This window comes from Sphaerodactylus townsendi, linkage group LG09 (genome assembly GCF_021028975.2).
Source record: "Sphaerodactylus townsendi isolate TG3544 linkage group LG09, MPM_Stown_v2.3, whole genome shotgun sequence".
Classification (NCBI taxonomy): domain Eukaryota; kingdom Metazoa; phylum Chordata; class Lepidosauria; order Squamata; family Sphaerodactylidae; genus Sphaerodactylus; species Sphaerodactylus townsendi.
The window spans coordinates 47,018,327-47,040,074 of record NC_059433.1 but is presented as its reverse complement, the minus strand read 5'-3'; the positions used below and the strand labels follow the sequence as shown (position 1 = coordinate 47,040,074).

Genomic DNA, 21,748 nt, shown 5'->3' with positions numbered 1-21,748 from the left:
TTCAAACTAGAGATTTACTACTAAAAGCTGTAAGCCAAAAAGCTGTTGCAGATTGCTACAAAAGTCAGTTTAATGCTGTCCTTGAGAATGCCTTCACAAAGAAATTCTTCTAATGTTTGAGGAGTAGGTAGAATGCTGTATATGTCAGTTTGATCCCGGAGGGTTTTATTTTGTACTCTAATAGCTGTTACGAGCCTACATTATATCCAAGGAGTAATTTTCCTTAGGGTTGCCTGGCTCGCTTTGTGTCAATATTCTAGCATTTTAAGTCACGTACAGTATATGCTTCTGGGAACAGTGCAGGAGCCAGCCAGACTCATAATGGTCTGCATTCATTAATAAAGCCAGAAGCTTCTGTTCCTCCATTGCCCACTACAGGGATGCCTCCCCGGTCTTTTGGGACCCGTACAGACACATTTAAAGAAAGCTTTATTTTGAGTGGGCAGGAGATGAAATGCAGGACTTGCAGGCATTTCCTAAGTCAGCTATATGCCCAAGCACAGAGGTGACTTTAACGGGTCAGAGAAGAATGCAGGTCAAAAGACTTATTATCCAGCCTGTTGGAAACCAATTGCTTTTGTTTTGTTTTTTTCTTTTTTTAAAAAAAGTGGTGCTTAAAGGTCAGTAATGTAGAAATGTGTTTTACAACTTGAAACTGTACTGGTACGCAGTAGGTTTACTGAAAGGGGGAGGGTAGAGTGCTGGAACAGAGATGAGTTTTTAGATGTAGATTTCCCATCAATTGTAAAATGTTAGTATATCATAATTAGTTAATCAGTGATGATTGATTTCTAGTGGTTGCTTTCTTGAATTAAGGAGAGGAAAAATCATGCTGCTGTGATACTGTCACCATCTGTCGAACAATAACATCCCCATTTAATCTTTATATTTCTTTATTTGTAATCTGCTTTTGAGCAACAATTGCGTTCTATTTCATTCAGCTTTGAAATATCTCATTTAAATTGAATGCAACTGTACTTCACGTTAGGGATTCTAATGGAATGGAGAATTAGTGGGAGCTTTTTTCTTTTTCTTTCTCTCCCTTTTTTTCTCTCTCTTAATGGCTGTTTACTATAAGAATTTAGTTCAGGTAAATAGACAGAGAGGGAGAGGCTTTGAACAGCTGCAGCAGAAAAACAACTACCCTGTTTCTGTGCAAGGAGATTTTCTTTAGTCACTGTGGCTGTGAAAACTGGATAAGGTTTTAATGTTATAAAGCAGAAAAGAAAAACATAGAACACTTGGCTGTTTAAAGCATTTAGCTTGTGACTCTAGATCAGTGGTGGCGAACCTTTGGCACTCCAGATGTTATGGACTACAGTTCCCATCAGCCCCTGCCAGCATGGTCAATTGGAGTGCCAAAGGTTCGCCACCACGGCTCTAGATCATGAGTTGAATAGGGAACCTGCCAATGTCTGGAACCTCAAGGCAGCCTGTTTATCTGTGGTGTCACAAGTGTTAAGCCGTCTTCAACTCAGTGGGCTGTTTGCCTTTATTAAAAAGTTCACTAAGTATTTTGGGATCTTTAACATGGATCAGGTGCTGAAATCAGATGGCTGCATGGAATATAAAGATTTCTGAACTACTTGCCTACATTTGGGCTTAAGGAAACTGATCTTTTAAAAAGGCTTTCCAGTTTCTGTTGCTGAGTGGATAGGTTTGTTGTGACATTGAAGTTCTTTCCCCAGCTCTTTCTCTCCCTGTGTCATATAGGCATATTTGGAACATAGCATATTATATTAATGTACATAATTGCCAGCTTGTAAGAGAGGAGCATAATGGCAAAGCACAAAATAACCATTTCAAATTTAACAAGCCACATTAATTCAAATGTGTTTACTCTTTATTTTGGGATGTTTGTATATCACCTTGCCTCAAGACTATGCCCAAGCAGGCCCATGACACATAAACAACACAATTACATAAACAAATGTTAACAACAAAATTCTAAAAACCTTAAAACATCAAAAATAAAAACCAAAAGATAATTTTTTTTCCTGAAATTTGAAAAAGAAGGCCTGCGGGTGTTTATTTCCAACCTGTGTTTCTACAGCAAATCCTCAGAGGCTCTTCTAGCACAAAAAAAATTGGTATAGATATGTTGGGTGTATCAGGGCAGGTTGAAGGATATGCTTCCCAGTGTTCACTGAATTTTACATAGGATAGAAAAAGAATGAAGTTAGAAAAGTTATTCAGTGTTGACTGTTTTCCTGAAGAGCAATTTAAAAAACATCTGTCCTCAAATGTACTGTGTGTCCTGTTAAGGGCAAATTCCATTCTCAGAGCTACACAGAAGCTCTTAACTCTAATATCAGTTCTCCCTGTGCTCTGAAAACTCCCATGTTCATGTCAACGGGAGCTCCATCTTCTGATTTCCCCACTTGTATCAACTCCCATTGTCATGGAAGTGGGAGTCCTGAGCACATGGAAAGATGAAAATATCAGTGCTGAGATCTGCTGTGTGGATAATAGAAGAAAATTTTGTCCTAAATTTTTAAACACAACCTTCTTTATATAAAAAAATGCTTAAAACAGAAGCTCCAGCCGTTCATAACTGGAATTAATGGTTGCAATTTTCAGTCACTTAGACATGGGGTCTCTAAGAGACAGGTTTTGGTTTGGTTTGGTATTTTTGCACAATATAACATGGCTCTCTATGGGATTAAATAATTTTTCTTGTTTCCTTATCTCTTTCCCCTCCATCTTTCACCTCTTTGTCTCATAAATGTTATATCTGTGCTACGTTTTTCCTGTTAGCATGTATAAAACAGCTTCACTCTCTAGGCTAGTATATTTTCTTCTTAGCCATTGATGCTCTGTAAAACAAAAAGGAGTTACATGTACACATGTCAGTTGTTGAAATTCTGAGAAATGGCTTCTATCCCTAGTCCGCAGGCCCACGTAGAATGTGTCTGGGTCTTGGCTTAACTAGTGATTTTTCTCTGTGCTCTTTCCCCTGAATTAATATCTTTGCTACCTCTTGAGAGTCTTTCTGTGCATCAGGTTGTATTGGCTATGGGATACGGGAGCAGAGCTGAGCAGAGACTAATCCCATGGTTTATTTTTCACTTTAGTGCCTTCATTTTAAAAAATATATAATTGAAGGACATGTGATTTGAATCCCACACACCTATGAACAGTATTTTCAGTGGTCTTACCCAGTACTTTATAGCTTTTCCAAACCTTGAAGTGACCATGTGGAACTTCATGTCTCATCTTTAAAATGGAAAGCTGGGGCTCATTAATGTTCATAAGCTATGTTCCAACGTTGCAGGGTTGTTGTTTTTTGCATTCCAGGTGTAAAGAGAAGAGCTTCATGTGCCAAAGCAGTCCATCTCCTGTAGTGAGCCTTGTAAACGTGTAGCGCTCTTTTCAGAAGGCAGCTCATTCTCATCCGGGATGATCAAATGCTGCCAATGGACTGAAACACAAGCACACTGATGCTCTAAATATTATTGCCAAAGTGTCAGAATTCCTATTTTGTGATTTCATTCCATAGCATGACTAGAATATGGAAAGACCTGGCATTACATGCATGGAGTTGGAACCCACAATCCACAGGATTGTAGGAATTTGCCTTTTCCCCGGAGCCATTTCTAGTTCCAGGATTTGCGGGGTTGAGGGACTTGAGACCGTAGAGGTACAGGCAACTGTAGTGAGGAGGGCGCAAAATTGCTCCTTTCTTTGTCTTTCATGAGCTGAGCTCTGCTCACACAAGACACATAAAAGGACAATCTCATTCCTGTCTTCCTCCTCATTGCAGCAGCACTACTGGTGAGGCTGTTAGTACACATAAGTTCCTCAACCACGAGAATAAACTCTTCCAGGATCAAAAATAACTCCGGGGTAAGGGGAAGTTGGGGAAGATCCCTGTTTGTGCCTTCTGATGGTGGTTTGCAGGATCCCTGCCACAGTGATTTTCTAGCTGGTTTTCATCCTTAAATACCAAGTGGTTGATGATTGTGTGGGAGGCAGCTGTATGACTTTATAGCTGTATGACTTTATGAACAACTTTATAGATGAAACAAGATCTAAAGAACAACTCTGTCCCCAGGCTTCCAATCCATTGCCATTCTCAGTAGTCAATGGATGCTGCTGTAGGATAGAACAGATTTACCTATCTTCAAATTTTTTCAAATTATTTCTGTGGATGGTTTGGCTTCCTCCATGGAGCTTAATCAGATGATCAATACAATGGGAGCGCATTTCTCATAAATTGTTTTGCATGCTCAAAGGAAAAATACTCCTCCACTTTTTGGCAATTTCCCCAAAAGCACCTGCTGTCTTCACGAGATGTTAGATATTAGGGATTGAAGAGGCACCAAGAAGAGCACTAGCATGGGAAATGAGAGAGAGAGAGAGAGAGAGACCAATCCTATGAAGCTTCAAGGATTCGTGTTGCCAAAGCAACAAGGCCGTCACTCCAGTTGGGTCATGTATAGCTGGTTGGTGCAGAATTTTATGCAACTATATTGATGTTATTTATAGTCCACCTTTCTTACTGAGACTTAAAACAGATTATATAACGTAGGTCAGTAAGTCAGTACTAGATCAGGCAAAACTCTTGCTGTGGTAGGAGGCAAAGATGCCACTAGTGTAGCATGGCAAAGGCAGAAAACATCAGTCCAGATGCATTGACAAAGGGGGGGGCAGGTGTTTCTTTTTCCACACACTCAGTGTATAGACAATATGAAGGCTTCATTTGCCCTCAGTGACATTAACAAAGTGGTCATTACCTGGGATCCAGCAATGCACAAATGGCATCTGTAGCATATTGTGGCTAAGAACAGGCTTGAAACAACCTGACAGACCCTCAGGGCGTTTAGCATCCCTCAGAAGTGTTAAGATGCAAACATTTGCCATGATACTACACTTACATGATTTTCCCCATAGTAGAACTTCTCTCTTTCCCTTTAGAAAGAAATTACTGCCTCCTCTGGCGCACAGTATAGGGCAATTTGGATGTTTCTTTTAGCAGAAATTATTGATTTCACTTTTTTTTCATGCTTTTGATTTCTGGACCATGAAGTTGCATACACACTGGAGTCCATGTGTCTATGCACATGCACAAGTGTTACAGCATGATGACACACAATGACTGAAATGAAAATAAATTCTTAGATAGTTAATTGTAAAGGCATTATCTATTGGCCATAACAGCCAATATCTTCAAGCCCTAATATCTATGAATGCTTTGTGAAAGGCACTGTGTAAAATTATATAACCTATTTTTATTGTCCTGGTTCTATCCAGGGTGCCGGTTTTAACCTTTCAAGCCCTTGACATCCTGCATACTTGAAGGCCACCTCTCCCTTTATAGACCTGCCAGTCATCTTGGGTCAGTCCAGTTCTTGGTTTGACACCATTTGCCTTCTATAAGATCCTTGACCTTTTGTATGATAGCACTTACTTCACATAGCAGTTTCTCTTTGTAGGTACCAGAAGAGATCACTGGCCAGATCTTGTGTACAAGGCCTTATTTCAATGAGCTTTTGTCTGTTTCCAATCTCTTCCCCTTCCTTGTTTGATTCTGTGGCCAGCAGCTGTAGTTTTATTGGACTATAATTCAGCTGAACGGACTCATGAGTCACAGATTAGTGTTTGAGCAGTGGGTATGTTGGTGGTAATCTTTTGTGGGGTAATTATTGTTGTAATTTATGGTTGTGGATCACTTTAAACAGAGCTAGAAATGGGATGGTCTTTAAAATATATAAAACAAATAAAAATATGATTTCCCACCTGCAGTCCGAAGTGGGACATTCTAGATGCACAACACCATTTCAGTATATCTCCCCATTCTGTATAAAGCGTAGATCTGTTCTTGGATTAAAATTATTCCAATGTTTCAGACATGCCTCATTTAAATGGCATCTGCTGGAAAGTAGTGAGATTATGTAGCTCTATATTACTCTATTGTATGGCATTAAGTGCATGAGGTTCCTTTGAAAGCAGACTATCTTGAGATATCTTGGTTCTGTCAGTTAAGATTAAGGCATAAGTTTGCATTCTGTGGACATTTGGGATTTTATGGTTTAGAACGTGCCAGTGAGACAAAAGACAAATGGAAAAATAATAAAAGAATTCTTGAAGATTATGTGGACAGTGCTAGTTAGGGAATTTATGGACTTTATGTGGCAGATGTGTGCCCCAAGTTCTGTGATGGAGATTCATTTGGCAGATGTGTATCCCAAGTTCTATGATGGAATACCATTCCTGGGTGCACAGGAGCTCAATTTGGATCAGGACTAAAACCTTCCCCCACTGTGCCATTTTCTAAACCCAAAATGTCTTTGGGAAGCTGTTTTTCGCCCTGTTGGGGAAACTTACATGTTCTGATAGCTCTGCATTAGTTTCCCCAACAGGGAGAGCATCAGCTTCTGTGGCCATTTTGGCTTGGCAAAACAGCTCAGGAAGAGGCTTAAGTTCTTTCTCCTTGTGTGCTGCATTCGTGACCCAAATCAAGCCCTGATGTGCTTGTCATGAAACTCCAAGGCACGTCTGTTGAGAATCTGCATGTTCACGAAATGAGCTTTGTAACATTTGAATTGGTCCCTTTGGTAAATAGCTACCGTATATTGGGTTCCTTCAGGAAGGAGCTGTGTGGTTGAGCTTATGAATGCTTTATGTAGAGTCTTATGTAGACTGATAGCACCCTATTAATTCATTCATGAATGCACAGTATTAATAATGTTATCTTGTGCTTTTTAAAATTGTAAGCGTGCAAGCAGACTTTTTGAAATGTTGCAAGAAGCCTTAATACATTTTGCAGCACAATCCTAGTTGTGTGTACTCAGAAAGAATTGCCGCCGAGTTCAGTGGTTCTGACCCAGTTCAGTTCAGTTTATTGTGCCAGATTTGTTGGCACCTATAATACAAATGGAATAACCCATAGTAAGAATCTTAAGACTGCGGCCGTAGGTACTTTTAGAAATATTAAATTCCCCTTATGAATACCAACAAGTCATATATTAATGGGGACACCAACTTCAGCATTCATGTCTGTATCCAGTTTTCTGGAATGAAGGTTGTCATTTTCCTGACAAGCTCTGTCATCATGTAACAGTTGTCTCTGTGTTGAGCACTCCAGAAAAAGTACTCATGGAAGCATATAGCTGAATAACTGTTGCACTGGAATGTTTAATCGGTGGATTTTCCAGTTTGGATACTACGGTCCCTTACGTATGAAATAGCGTCCATGATTTTGCCTCACCTGAAAACAATCCATAAATCAAGAATCTCCATAATCTTGGCTTTAGAAAAAATCATGTGTGAATAGAACTGTTGGCCAGATACTAAGTCAGACCAGAATGAATTTATCTTCAGTGTAGAACAGCTATAAATGTTCAGAAATTATACTGATGCGAAATATAGAGCAAAATGTTTTTCTGTTAACATCACAGCATGACTAGGCCGTTTAACACAGGGACATACCTGTTATATGATCTTTTTGTAGCCTTTCTAATGTATTTTTGTTCCTGGGTTGTATCATAACGTCATGTCCTTGTCTTTTTTTTCCCCTTACAGAATCATACAATGACCCAACATAGCAGTTAGTGCAAGACCCGTTTCTTCAAGAGAGGATGCTTTGTGGGACGAAAAAAGGGAACATGTTTTACTCTTTGCACGAGACTTTCATTGTTAATGTATATTATTCAGAAACATTGTATTGTACCATAAAACCTGTATTATCAAAACTGTTGGATGTTCATGTGTTTGAACTTTTGAGCACCGGAGGGACTTCCTGTATATAAAGTGTTGCACATGTATTATGTTGTCTGATACTAAAATGGTCTTATAAAGACAAGTGGACTTGGGCCCTATTCTAGCAGGATGAAAAGAGTAATTATAACATATAAAGGGAAAAAGGCTTAAGGAAATGTTATTTTCAAATAAGAGAAGAAAAAAAAAGAAATAGCAGTGATACATTACAACCCTATTTGGCCTTCTTTTAATTCAAGCTTATGTCGTCAGTCTCTCTCTTTTGGTATACAAACAGTTGATTTCAAGAGTATTTTTATTGCTGAAGATTCTTGCAAAAAGAAAAAAAAAACACGAAGAGACTCTCTCCAAGCAAGATCCCCCAGCTGAATATGGCCTGTATATATATTTGTAAGCCTTGCGATATGACAGATAGCATTACCATATATGCAATAGTTGTTATGTAGATTGTCAAAGAAACTTTTTTCCTGGATACCATTTGAAGCTTTTGAGTGTTCAATACTTTCCTTAATGATGTCACATGGCCAAATTTTTGAAATCAGTTGAACTAACCTGTATGTTACTGTTATTAATGTTTACTCTGCGGTCTGAACCTGGAGATTACTGGAATGGTTTTCCAAGAGGAAATAAATTCAGTTTACCATTACATAGAATGTCGCTGAGTTTTTTGTACCTGACAGAACCTGACCCATTTTCCCTGTTTGCAAATGAATTATGACTTGCAAAACCAGCAAGTGTTTTTTTTTTTTCACAGTTGCAATCTAAACTAGTCTACTCCGACACAAGTCCCATTCTGTTCAGTGGGCATTACTCCCCAGAAAGGTTTCTTAGGAATTCCGCCTTAATAGCTCAATGAAAATGTCCAATTTTGTTAAAGATATGCAGTATTACATATGAACAGTTTGCCAGATGTGGAAGAGTACTCAACGATCAGAAAAATATGTGGACTGTTATCACAAGTGGTCTGAACACAAAGTTTTCAAATATCAGCTTTCCAAATTCTGTGAATGCCACTTGGCCAGTTGTGAACCACATCAAGTTGTTTGGCTATGCTAGTTCTACTTTTATCCCATCTTAATACTTTGTTTTTAGTTCCATTTTTGCTTCTTCTTTTTTCCACTTCAGTATTTCTGGCTTTTCAGTTCAGCCTTAAACAATATTGGAACTTTGTGTGTTTAACGGAATTATTTCAGGGAACAGAACTGTGCTTCCCCCACCCTCTCTTGCAGAAGTGGCAACCCTGTTCAATTCCAGCCACAGAACTGACATGGGCTCTTCTACCCTCTGGTCCCCTGTCCTCACTGCTGACAGAGATGGCAGTAGAGGACATGGCCAGAGAGATCGCTTCAGTGAGCATTCCAGACTCACATTTCCTGTGGGGAATGTTCAAAGCCAGCAGAGAAGTGTTGCTGAGAACTGAATTAACCTGTTTGTCCCAAGTATCTGTAAAGAAAAGATGTGCCATAAATGCCCTTTTTTTGGTCCTCTGATTTGCTTGTGTGAGCATTCAACCCAAATCCATCCTCCACATTTGTGTGGAAGTGCACAGCTTTTCTGAACTCCTCACGTAGTGGTTAGAGCTGCAGCATGCCGCAAAGTGTTGGACTCGCCTGCCTTTTTGCTGTCAGGGCGGATTTAAGTGTGATTTCCTGTTTGTGGAGTGTCATTTTCTGAATCTCCACAGATGGAGGGCTGGAAACAAAGTAAAAAATGCCTCTGCTTGCCAGAGATTTCAAGGAAAAAATGTGTCATGTTTCTTTCTCCAGCCTTGAAATTTTTATGCATATGTTGCCAAGAGTTTAAAAAACTGTATTTTTATAAAGAAAATCTCATTTGTGCTGACAAAAGGATAAACCCAGGCAACTCTGCACAGAGCATGTAGTTTGCCAGGTTCTATTTATACTAAGTCAAAACTTGTTCCAGTTTCATTTCTATTAGTATATTATTTCTCTGCCAAATTGGATCTGATTATGTCTTTCTTCATGACAGATACCTTGAAAGAGTGCAGGCTTTTCAGCCTTCATGTGTGAAAGTGTGACATATTGGTTCTAACTAAATAGCGTGTTTCTAGTTGAGTTCAAGTATGTTAGAAATATTACACCCTACTGTGTTTGTGCCACTAAGTTGAGACAGATGGTAGCTGGGAAAGATGCAATCTTATAATCAAAAGCTAAAATATGTCAAAAATATGTTAGCAAGCAAAACACAGCATATTACTTGCCTCTTATGTCATGACAGCTTGCAAAACACACGAGGTTGTTGTATATCTAGTTATGTAAATACAGCAACACAGTAAACAGAGCAACAGCAAGTGCGATGATCGTTTTGTGCATTGGTTTGTCCTGCCATTTAGGGCTAGGGAGCAAGAAGATTGCTGGTCACATTCAGATCCTGGTACATTTGAAGAGCAAGTTGCCAGTATCGAGTGCTGGAATCCTTTTACCTTTCTCATTAGTTGCTGTTTCTCTATGATACCCTAAAAAGCTGTTTAAATAGATTATGAAAGACATTCAAACTTCCCAAGGAGAATTGCGTTTTCCATGGGGGCTTATCAGAGCATTTAGCAAACAGAACAAGATAGGAGTATCAGCTTGCTGAACAGAAAAAAAACACAGTGCTGCTGTGTGAATGAGCGGGCTTAGTCTCTGGCATGCTATACTCCCCAGTGGTCCACCAATGCTAAAATGAGCACCCTAATGAGAAGAAGAAAAGCATAATTGTGCCTGCAGAAGGGAGACTGGGGGTGGAAGAATAAAAGGCGCACAAGTAGAGCTTTGAATGAGAGCTTCCATTGTTTAGCATTGAAAGAGAGACAGGGCAGCTGTTGGTGACAGCCAGCTGCTGATAGGATGTATCACATAGCCCAATGGCTGGATAATTTTCATTGGAAGGAAGGACTTGTGACTGTGGCGAACCCCAAAGCTCCTCAGCCTGGTAATGTGATTAAAGACTCCTCACATTAATACTGATCGTTTTGTAACACCTCGGCTAAGTACCTTAGCTCCGCCCCCAAAAGGAGCTCACACCTGCTTACACTAAGGTGCTTTCACACATGCTGAATAATACTCTTTCAATCTACTCTGGAAAAAGGGTTTCCAGTCAGGGCTGCTATTAGCATACCCCACCCTTATCAATCAGCAGGAGGCTGACAGACCAAAGGGCGAAAATGGGAGAAAGCAATATGGACAACCCCCATACATGTAGTATAAACTCAGCCAAATTCTGCTGACTCACCTGAACTTCAGAGTCCCATTACAAGGACAAAATTAGTCCCACCTCTTAGTCCACGCCCTTGCTTTGCTGACCATCTACTTGAGAAGAACTAGTAACTTAATGTAAGGGTACGGCACTGTAAAAACAGCCCTAAATTGGACCAAGTGCCTATTTGAAGACTAATTGAATGCTGGATGTCCTTGTACACTAAGCACTCTTGAAGAAGCTGGTCTATTGAGGCATGGGTGTGGAGACCAATACATATATACGCAGAATGAGAACAAATACACTGTTCCTATCCACTTGCCATACATGTTTGCTTGAATGTAGGTGCAACATCTATTCACATGTTAACTCTATGTGCCAGTGGACCTCCCTCCCCAGTCTTCTATGCCTTTCCATGGTGGTGGAAAGAGCTGTCCAAGCACAGCAGATTAACAGAGGTGGTTTGCCTTTGCCTGCCTCTGTGTAGCAACCTTGACCTTCCTTGGCTGTCTCCCATCCAAATACTAACTAGGGCCAACTCTGATTAGCAGCCAAGATCTGATGATCTCATGGGCCATCCAGGTCAAGGCTTGTCTCTATAAATGTCCCAATTGAGTGAATGGGGCTATTTGTAGATATACCCAGCATTTCTCGCAGCAGTTTCTGTGCCTGTAACCATTGAGAAACATGATTCACTGTGAAGAGCGTGGCACTTGCAAGATATTTCCAGAATTACTGTGTTCTCAATGCCACTAAATTTGTATGGGGAGAAAACTGACCAAGTGAATACGTCCAGTACTAGGACTATAATTAGAGGAAACAACATATCATCAAAGCTAGATGAATGTGATCAACATTGTACAATTGACTATGAAGTAGCAACCAATTGTGTATAGGTTTTCCAGGTTGTGTGGCCATGGAAAACCCACCACAATCAGTTAAATCCAGCCGTGAAAGCCTTCAACAATAAATTGTGTTCAGATTAGAGAAGAGGGTTCCAGTGGTATCTCGTAACCTATACTTACCAACTGTTGCAGACTAGCTTGTGCATACTCTAGAGCGGTATTTCCCAACCTATGGGTTGAGACCCAAAGTGAGCCCAAAACCTCTGAAAGTGGTTCACAGGCCAGCCCTCTGCAATGGTGGCTCCTGCCTTTTAAATCCACCATTCTTTCCTCTGCCAATTCCTCACATTTTCATCTTCCCCTCTTTCTTTGTGGCAATGATAAGGGAAGAAAAGCTGTCCGGAAACTAGTAACTTCACAGTAGTAGCTGGAAGAAGGGGTGGTGGTGAAGAGGAGATGGGAGTTGTTCAGCATGCCATGGAAAAACCGAGAAGAGACCTGTGTGTGCATGAGTTCTTTCTTGATATTGCTCCTTCAGCCCAACCTCTTGCCCAGCTCCCTGTAGTATCTCACCATGGGAGATTTATTGCACTGAGCCTCTCACTGCCACACTCTTCACTGCCATCTGCCATCTCTACATATCTCCTCAACCCACACACGCACAACACACACACACACACACTGCACCTCCTCAAACTCTGGCTCTGGACCAGCTGGCAAAGGAGGAGGAGATGAACTTCCACAGAACAAAACTTGCTAGTGTGGGAGAATAGCGGAGGATATTTTTGTCTATTCAGAATTAGCTGTCATTAAAGAAAAGGTTAGCAACCTCTGGCCTAACAGTGTCACTGTAGGCAGGTCTACTCAGAATCATACTCATGTGCATTCAGTAAGGCTTACTTTAAAGAGAGTATTCTTCAGGTGGCACTATGAGGCCACAGTTCTAGCAGGTGTAGTAGGGATGTTAGCTGAAGTATGTGGAGATTTACTGCTGATAAGATCATACAGTATGTTCAGAAGTATAAATGTAGCATCTTGGCAATGCAAAAAAAAAATTGGCCCATCTCTACAAGATCTGAGTCATCTGCATGGTGTAAATGTACAGAGAAAGTGTCAGTGCACACACTACCAATTCTGGGATCAGTAGAGTTTGGAAATAGCATCAGTGATCACAGGGATGAGCTATGCATATGGACATTTCTTCTGGTCGTTCACACTATGCACACAATTTGGCGATCACCTAGAGGCAGGGGGTAAGGCCAGCAGGCTTGTCTCTACTCTCCCTCCCCATGTGGTAAGTCAATGCATAGATCCTCCGTACAGGGATTTGGAAACTTCTCAAAACATTGCTTCCAAACTTTGAGACACATTTGTTTCATCAAAAGGGCTAGAAACTTGAAAAAAATAATATGAACAAAAACTTTGTAGAGACAGGATAACCTGTATTTGTTACTTCAGGCAGCCACTTCTAGTGGCTTTCTTTGGGGCCTCATCCAGACGATGACTTCCTATTTCTTATTAGCCTTCAACCAGAACTATAGGGAAAGCCAGGAATGGGGTGCTGTGTGGTTTCCGGGCTGTATGGCCGTGTTCTAGCAGCCTTCTCTCCTGACATTTCACCAGCATCTGTGACTAGCATCTTCAAAGGATCTGATAGTAGGAAAGCAAGTGGAGTATATATACCTGTTGGAGTGTCCAGGGTGGGGGAAAGAACCATGCCCTCACCTATTGACCTTGCTATCTTCATTGTTACTCACATACTGATGGGTGGATCCCACTCAACACAGGTAAATCTAGCTTGCTAATTGCACCCTTTACTTGTTAACAGACAATGGTTCTTTCCCCACCCTGGATACTCCAACAGGTATATATACTCCACTTGCTTTCCTACTATCAGATCCTCCGAAGATGCCAGCCACAGATGCAGGCGAAACGTCAGGAGAGAATGCTGCTAGAACACGGCCATACAGCCTGGAAACCACACAGCACCCCAGTGATTCCGGCCGTGAAAGCCTTCGACAATACAAAGCCAGGAATCTTTATCTCCAGGAGATTCAGGTAGGTGTACAACTTGTGCTGATCTCCACACTATGTGGAGTTGGAATCATCAGAAGTGCCCTGATATTAGACATTTATTACCACCATTAGAGAGCAAGATACAGAGAATTAGCCTTCCATGCTAATTCCCAACCTGAAGAACAGCAGTAAATAGGGTTTTTTAATGTGTATGGCTGGGTTCTGGTCAACTCTATACAGGTTAAAGTCTAACAGCAATCTTGACATGATCTGTTGTTTTGTTTTTACTTGCTTAAAGGAGCAAAAAGTGCTCTCAACATACTAAGGAGCTTAAGGAGGCCCTTTCACAGGATATAACAAAATTAACAATGTATTCACACCCTGATCGAATCCTTCCTTATTTAGATGTCACAACAGATTTTCACAGCCTGCAAAGGGAAAGTCTTACCAATATTAATATTGTGACAGACGAGACAGCTAAAAGCAAATGAATCATAATTGGCAACAATTAGAAATAACTTGGTATGAAAATAGACTATTACTTGCCACGGTGAGCAGGGCGGCTTTCCTTGTCGGGTGACGCAAAGGACTCCAGAGAAAGCTCTTGGTCACATAGACAAGACTATAACGTTGATTCCACTCTAGTGCACTCATTCATACATTACTGCTCAATTAACATTTAAGGGCCTTTACGCTTTACTGGCAAATGGGACCTCTCTTTGCAGTATTACTTTCACTGAGTCCTACATAATGCTGACAAGCAGGCAAAAATCAGGCATTTCAACTTTTCCATTTCACTCTATTTGGAAACTTTTCTTGCACTGAAATGAATAAGAAATGTTTCAGAGCACCTGTGCAGATGCACCTCCCATTCATCTCAAAGCAAGACCTGCAGATCACATCTTATAGCTCTTTCCAGCTGCATCCAAATTTCTCTTCGTTATTTATTTTTGCATGTACTTACTAAGATTATTAGAATATTTTGTTATTTATTTAACATGATCTGGTAATGGATTCCCCCTTGAGTTTGGTGGTTCTGTGGCACTCACTCATACATGCAAATTTTCTTTGACGTGTGGAACACAATGCATGACAAGTTCTCACTCATGTTTCAAAGCTCGCTTGCTCTTTTCAGAGCTATTTGTTATTGTCTCCACCATCACAAGTTTAAAAAAGGAAAGTTAATTAAATATGGAACAAGACTGAGCAACATCTTTTAAACCATCATGTCATTAGAATTGGATTCCTTGGAGAGCTGCTTAAAAGGGGTTTGAGAACAATGACTGTTCAATCAGATATTTATGGGCATAGTTATGTAAACATACTCTTTATTGTCTATGTATATTTAATATAATTATCAGTTTTGTACTCAGACTCTCTGGAGACCCAACAAATCACAGTGTCGCTTTGAAAATGTCAGCAGAAAAGACAATTATTATGCTCTCAAAGATTCATAAATTATTTTTTTAAATCCTGTAAAATGTATCATATGAAACAGAGTTCTTTGCAGTAACTGTATAATTACTGTATTTCTTTGATTTAAACTCATATTGAGAATTCCACTAGAAAAACTTCAGAGACATAAGAGATTGCTGATCATAGCCAAGTGAGATGATAAGCATTCCAGACAAATGAAGAATTGCTATGAAAAGAAATTAGTGCGTTGATTTTGGAGTTAGTTTCATAAATAACCCTGGTTGCCAGTAATGGTTGAAATCTTGGCTCTATGAAAAATATACCTCTTTGTTCTCCCTATTTCTACAAATTTTTGTTTTTTAATGATTGCCTAAGGACAATAAACATTTACTTACACAAGCGTGCATAAGGTCGCATTTCTCATAGCAATTTCGTAGTGCTACTTAAGTCACATAGGTCAGTGCTGTCATTTTTTTGTATACCTGGAAGATTACATTGGGGACTTGTCAGGATGACATTGTTGGGAAGGGGGAATTGCTGGGGAGAGCTTTGGCTTTGCAGGTATTGCTTTATCTGTTTCCCTGGCCTTGGAGCTCGGCGGCTGAGATGAGCCTTCAGGCTGGACTTTTGCTAACTGTCTTGGTTCACATATGGGGGTGGGGATTTGCTGCAACATATTAACTGCTTTGGCGCCTTTTCCACAGAACTGTCTTCTCCTGTCTTTCTCATGTCTTCAATTAAATCCTTGAACCTATCAAGTGAGTTATTGTCTGAATGAGGAAATTGACAGCACTGAATCTAAACTGTTTTTGCTGTAATTTGTTGTAAGAAAGATCACATACTTATGTCATTTTCCATATGTAACTAAAATAAAAATATAGCAAGTTTTCATTTGAAGGATAACTGTTGTTCATTTTCCCTTCTCAGTTGAACTTTGCACTCATAATATATGTATAAGTAACTGTGATTTAACAACTATCCAAACACATTTACACAGGACATCACATCTGTTGTTTCAGGACTACAAATTCCCTCAACCCAGTGCACAGGATATACTTCAGCATATGCGGGTACATGTAGCTTCAAACCAGCACAAGATCCATGAGCACTCCCCATGGTGTGCCCAGGAAGAATGAATACTTCCCATTTATCAGGATATTTGACACACCCCTGGTTGACCACAACAGTGCCGAGCAGGAAGCTGTCATGATTTTAATTCAACCCAGGGCCATCTTGAGGGTCCATCTTGGACTTTTGCCCGGGTCCCAGAATCACCAGTCACCCCTACTGCTGGCCTCCTATGAGGGCCCAGCAAGCGGTGGCCCTCATCCTGTGTCATGTGGGCAGGAATCATCACTTCCTTTGAAGCCTGCTGCCCAGTTCCCAGATGCAGCAGGCACAAGTGACAGCAGGAACCTGCTTCTTCTTATTCCTTTCCCTTCCTTTAGGAGGTGGGTAGGGCTATGGGTTGTGGGTCCCTCCCAGCTTGAAGTCCAGGGCAGCTGCCTCTGCTGCCCATTAGTTAACACTGTCCGTGACAGGCTTTTCTGCTAAGTGAGGGGACCCACACTGCCTCTTATCGTTTTGAGAAGCCAGGTTTGTTTTGAACTGTACACCTTTTCCCTTAGTTGTAAGATGTTCTCGAGGTAGCAAGTATAAAGGTTTGAGGTTCACTGCCGAAAGGTAAGCTTTTTGGTATGCAAGTAGAACAAGGAGATCACCGAGGCAGGAATTGTAGATAAATAATAAAGAAGATTTATTTATTTACAGGTTGGTTTTAAAGAACAGATCGACAGTGCAGCTCTCCAAACAGTCAAAGGAGAAACCTGGCTGAGACACTTAAGTTTAAGCTAGGTATCATTTCAGAGAGCGGTTTGAATTCTCTTTACTGCTTACAGGTACAAACAGGCTTTCACTGACTAGCCACTAGGTTTGATCCTTTCATGCACACATGATACCATCCACATCAGACTGCCCTTTTGTAAGAGTCAGAATAAATAGTTCAAGGCCTGCTCATCACCAGATACGAGCCTAACAACCAGGTACTCTATCCTCTCCCAGAGGTTGAACTGAACCACTCTGTCACGCTACCAGGCAGAGCTACCTTGCTAACTGTTTGCTCTTTTGCTGAGCAAGACCTGAGTTATCACTGGTCTCTCCCTAAGGCAGACCTGAACAAACTGCTGTTGTGCATCCCTTCAACATTCATAGGTGCTGGAGCAACACTCTATTAGGTTCATGGTTGTAACAGCTGAATAGCCATTCTTCCTTCAGGGACAGGACAGCTTTCTGTCTGCCACACCACCTCACCATGACGACACATAACCACATTTGAAACGGCAATCTCATTGAACTTCTAGCTCTTCCAGCACTAAACAGGCACTATTGTTTTCAATTAAATTTATTTCTAACTAAATTAAATCCACTCACTTCCAACTAAACTAGAATTCAGCCATAAAATTTTATTCCTTCTGTCTTTTATTTTGAAGGACTTCATGTTCCCTTATGAGCCCTAACATCCTGGTCTATCTATCAATGGCAAAGTGAATATGGTGGTGTATAATGCAGAGTCTTTTTGATAGTGGCCCTAATTCCCTGTAATCTCTACCACAGATAACCTGGTCTACACTCTGAGCAACAATATCCAAGACTTTGGGACTGAGAAAAGATGTTTAAGGGAAAAGTCATTCTGATTATGACATGGGAATCACAAGCCCTGATTATTGTGATGATTTACTACTTTTCTGTGGTTTGAATTAATGACTTCATCGCCTTTCCTACCTGCTGTATACTGAAGTGATATTGGCCGTTTCCGCACGGCCGTCGATGCGCCTCCACGCCGTCAAGAATTCTGCCGGCGTGGAGGCGGAGGCCGTTCACACGCACGCGTGCAGGCGGCCTCAGGAGAGGCCGGCGGACGGCAGGTGGCTCCGCCTCTGCCCCCTTCCCTGTCCGACTCACCGTGTCCCCGTCGTCGGCCTGCTGGCATGTCCCCCGTCGTCGGCCAGGGGTCGGAGGACAGCGTGGGCGGGGCTTCGACGGCCAGCAGGCCGACGATGGGGACACGGTGAGTCGGACGGGGAAGGGAAACAGCGTGTTCCCGGCAGTGCTGTTCGCACCGCGCCGCCGGGAACACACTGTTGAGGGAAAAACAACCCTTTAAAGGGTTGTTTTTCAGGGCGGCCTGACGCCGCCCTGGGGGAGGGGGAGCGCCGCCTGTGCGAATGGCTCCCTGGGAACGGCGTTTTTACCATTCCCAGGGCGCCATAAAAAGGCCGTGCGGAAACGGCCTCTGTAAAGAAGCCCTCAGCTCTAGGAATGCTGTACAGGAAAGCCTGGTATAATATTCTGAGGAAAATTTTGCTAATTATCACAGTGAGTTTTAAGATTTTGATTTCTTCTTAGTTTTTATTAAATTTTGATTTCTTCTTTGGATGTTCACCTTCAAAAGATCATTAACATTTATATTACAAAGTTAGGTCACTTCACTACGGTTGTAAGGGCCCCTTGTGTTGGTTACTTAGGAAGATATTATTTTCCTTGGCAATATTTGTTTGCAAATCCCAAGATATTGTGATGTTAAACAACCAGTGAATCTACAACAGCATTTGTTTTGTCTGAATCTCACCTTGTCCCCAACATGTAATTTATTGTGTTTGTGCTTTCTATGTCCATTGTTAAGTAATTTGTTTCCTGGATCCTCAAGGGGATCGGCCATGTGCTTATTTTGTCTAGCATTTATATGGGCAATACTGTCTACTGTCCTCAGTGTCACACACATATTGATGACTTTCATATTGACTGTGGCCAAAGGCTCCTGTGTACTCATCGAAAGTTCATGATAGGTTGCACCAGCATCATCCCTGGTCTCATTCTCAGAGTACCCAGTTGAAAATCTGCTTAAAGAACAATTTCACTAATGAAACATCATGAGAAGCAATCGTTTCCATTTGGAGTCCTTCCTTATTGGTCAGTTGCCTAGAGAATATATGTTGTTTCCCTGCATAAGAAGCACACTAATCATTGAAACAGTTATGCTTGCTGCTAGTATATAGTGTGCAGTGTGATTAATAAAAGAGCTGACTACTCAGGAATGCATGGCACTGCTTCCTCACGAAAGACTAAGCACCGAGCTTTGCTCAAAGCACACATGCTGTGCATCTCCAGAGGAGAGCTCAAACTCACTTGTCACTTCAAAACTTTTGAGCATAAGATTTTTAAAGTGATGGCTATTTTGGACGAAACAGGGCTCTCCATGTACTTTTGTCAACGTACTATCTTCATCACTGCCATTTTAATTTTTTTAAAAATATGTATTGATTTCATTTAAAAAGTACCAGTGATACTTTGCCAAATTCCCAAGAATCAGACATGCTCTTCGGTGATTTCCATCTCCATTAATTAAATCTATTTGCCCACGGGGGGGGGGGGGGGAATGTGCCTTACAAGGGGCTCTCTGAGTATTGCCATTACATGCACAACCATATAAATGAACAGTGCCATAGAACCTGATAGAAGGGATAGAACATTAATACACCACCTCCCAAACTGAAGAATGGTTGCAGAATGTGAAGGGTACTTCCATGTAATTACTTTCCTGCTCTCAAAGAAGGCCTGTATTCTGCAGCAGCCAATGGAAAATTGTCCACCTGTTGTGTTTGGCTCTGGTAGCTGGGTAAACCCACTGTCAGACCTAACTATAAGTATTTTTAACTGAAAGGGCTTTGTCAACATTACTGATGACAGCTGTGAACTTCTAAGGGTAGTAAAAGGTTATTTAAGCTTAAACTGCTTCGAGTGTCAAAGGGCATTCACAAACGTTCTAAAAATCTCAAATGTGAAAATGCTGATCTTTAAATAAAAATATGCATCATCATTAACATTGGCCTCCTGACCAGAGGTGTACAAGGGATCAGTTTTCAAAAAGGGAACAAGGAGCAACACTGAAAAATTACAGACCTGAAACTCTAAGGCCCAGTCTGGTAAAACTGGCATAAGGCTTCATTAAAACTAAGATTATAAAACACATATAGGGCAAAACTAATCAGCACAGTTTCTGCAGAGGAAATCCTGCCTCAACAGCCCTTTAGAATTCCTTGAGTGTTTAAAAAATGTGGATAACTTTTGGAAATCATTTGACAAAGATGCTTGTCAATCAAGCAAACATTAAACAGGGCTGTCACAGGACAAGAGAGAAGATCCTCTTACAGACTGGATCAGTTCAGTTCAGTTCATTAATTACAGCCATAGACCAGCATGGTAGAACTTAAAACAATGCACTACACAACACAATACACAACACAATACAGCAAAGACCCTTTAGCTAATGTGTATATTGACAAAGCCTTCCATATTTTATAAGCACTGTAGCAAATGCCACATAGAATAGAATAGAATAGAATAGAATAGAATAGAATAGAATAGAATAGAATAGAATAGAATCTTTATTGGCCAAGTGTGCAAGACTGTGTTGTCCTTACTTATAGACTGGAAAATGATTAAATAACAGGAAGCAAATAGTATCATAGGTCGAATCCCCACTTGAAATTTGCACGCAGATCCAAACCTGTTCCTTGTGAAACCGTGTCCTCTTCATGGGAGTTTCTCCCTCCCCACCGCAGCGAGCACACAGCAGACACACCCAGTTGCAGAACTCTTAGCAATCCCCACTACCAGGCGAGCTCGCTTTGCCGGTCTCCCCTGATTGGCTGGCGTGCCTTGATGGGGCGGGACCTTTTCCCACTGCAGAAATGTACATTGTAGGGGTGTGATAAAAAAAACCAGTGTGTATCAATTTAACGTTTAACTGTGCAAACAGTTAATCATTACCTGTGTAAACCATTAACGATTCAAAGTTACACGTTTGACTGTTTAACGTTTGTGTCCCCTTCTGCTGGCCGATCGCAAAAGCGGAAACAAAACCAAGGAAAGGCTGCGTGCGCATCGCAGCTCTGATTGGTTGCCCGAATTCCGCATCACACTCCAGGGTGGGAAACGAGTCAGGGTTCCAACCCCCATCCCTCCCCTCGGATCAGTTCTGAACCGTGTTAATGGGGTCTATGCCACTTGCAACCAGGTCCTGCCAGAATGCGGATTAACGGGGAAAACGAGCGCCAGAAACAGAATCTGCCATGCAAGCAATGGGGAGGTCGTCCCTCAAACCTGGTTAGTTTGTGTTTTGAAACCTGGCTAAGGTGGTAGTGGGGATTTGACCATAATTGTCGCAAGTTAATAGTGGGGTTTCTCAGAGTAAAAGTTAATACCAGGTGTTAGCATACCTGAGTAAATCCTAAAGAGGAATGTAGTGCAATAGTCACAAAAACAAAAAATAGTTTCTATATTCCTAAGGAAGAGCTATCTAGCACATTTGTATCCTGACCCTCCAAGTGCTCACATGCTGCTCATTTTCCTCATTTACTTTTTCCAGATGCATCACAAAACCATGGTTTATGTTAACTGCAGTTTGTTTGTGAAACCAGCAATGGGTCTGTGCATGATCACTAAAACCTGATTTGCATTGCTGTTTCCTGGGCTTGCTCCATGCAGCAAGGCTC

At 41.2% G+C, this 21,748-nt stretch overlaps 1 protein-coding gene across 8 annotated transcripts in view; it reads left to right on the top strand.

Moving 5' to 3' along the window:
- ZNF521 (zinc finger protein 521) overlaps positions 1-8,365 on the top strand; it is a 346,723-nt gene extending 338,358 nt beyond the window's left edge. For all 8 annotated transcript variants that reach the window (XM_048507495.1, XM_048507491.1, XM_048507490.1 and 5 more), the window contains one exon: positions 7,525-8,365. In XM_048507495.1, coding sequence (XP_048363452.1) covers positions 7,525-7,554 — 30 coding nt within the window. In that variant the 3' untranslated portion in view covers positions 7,555-8,365. The remainder of the gene's footprint in view (positions 1-7,524) is intronic.
- The last annotated feature ends 13,383 nt before the right edge of the window (positions 8,366-21,748 follow it).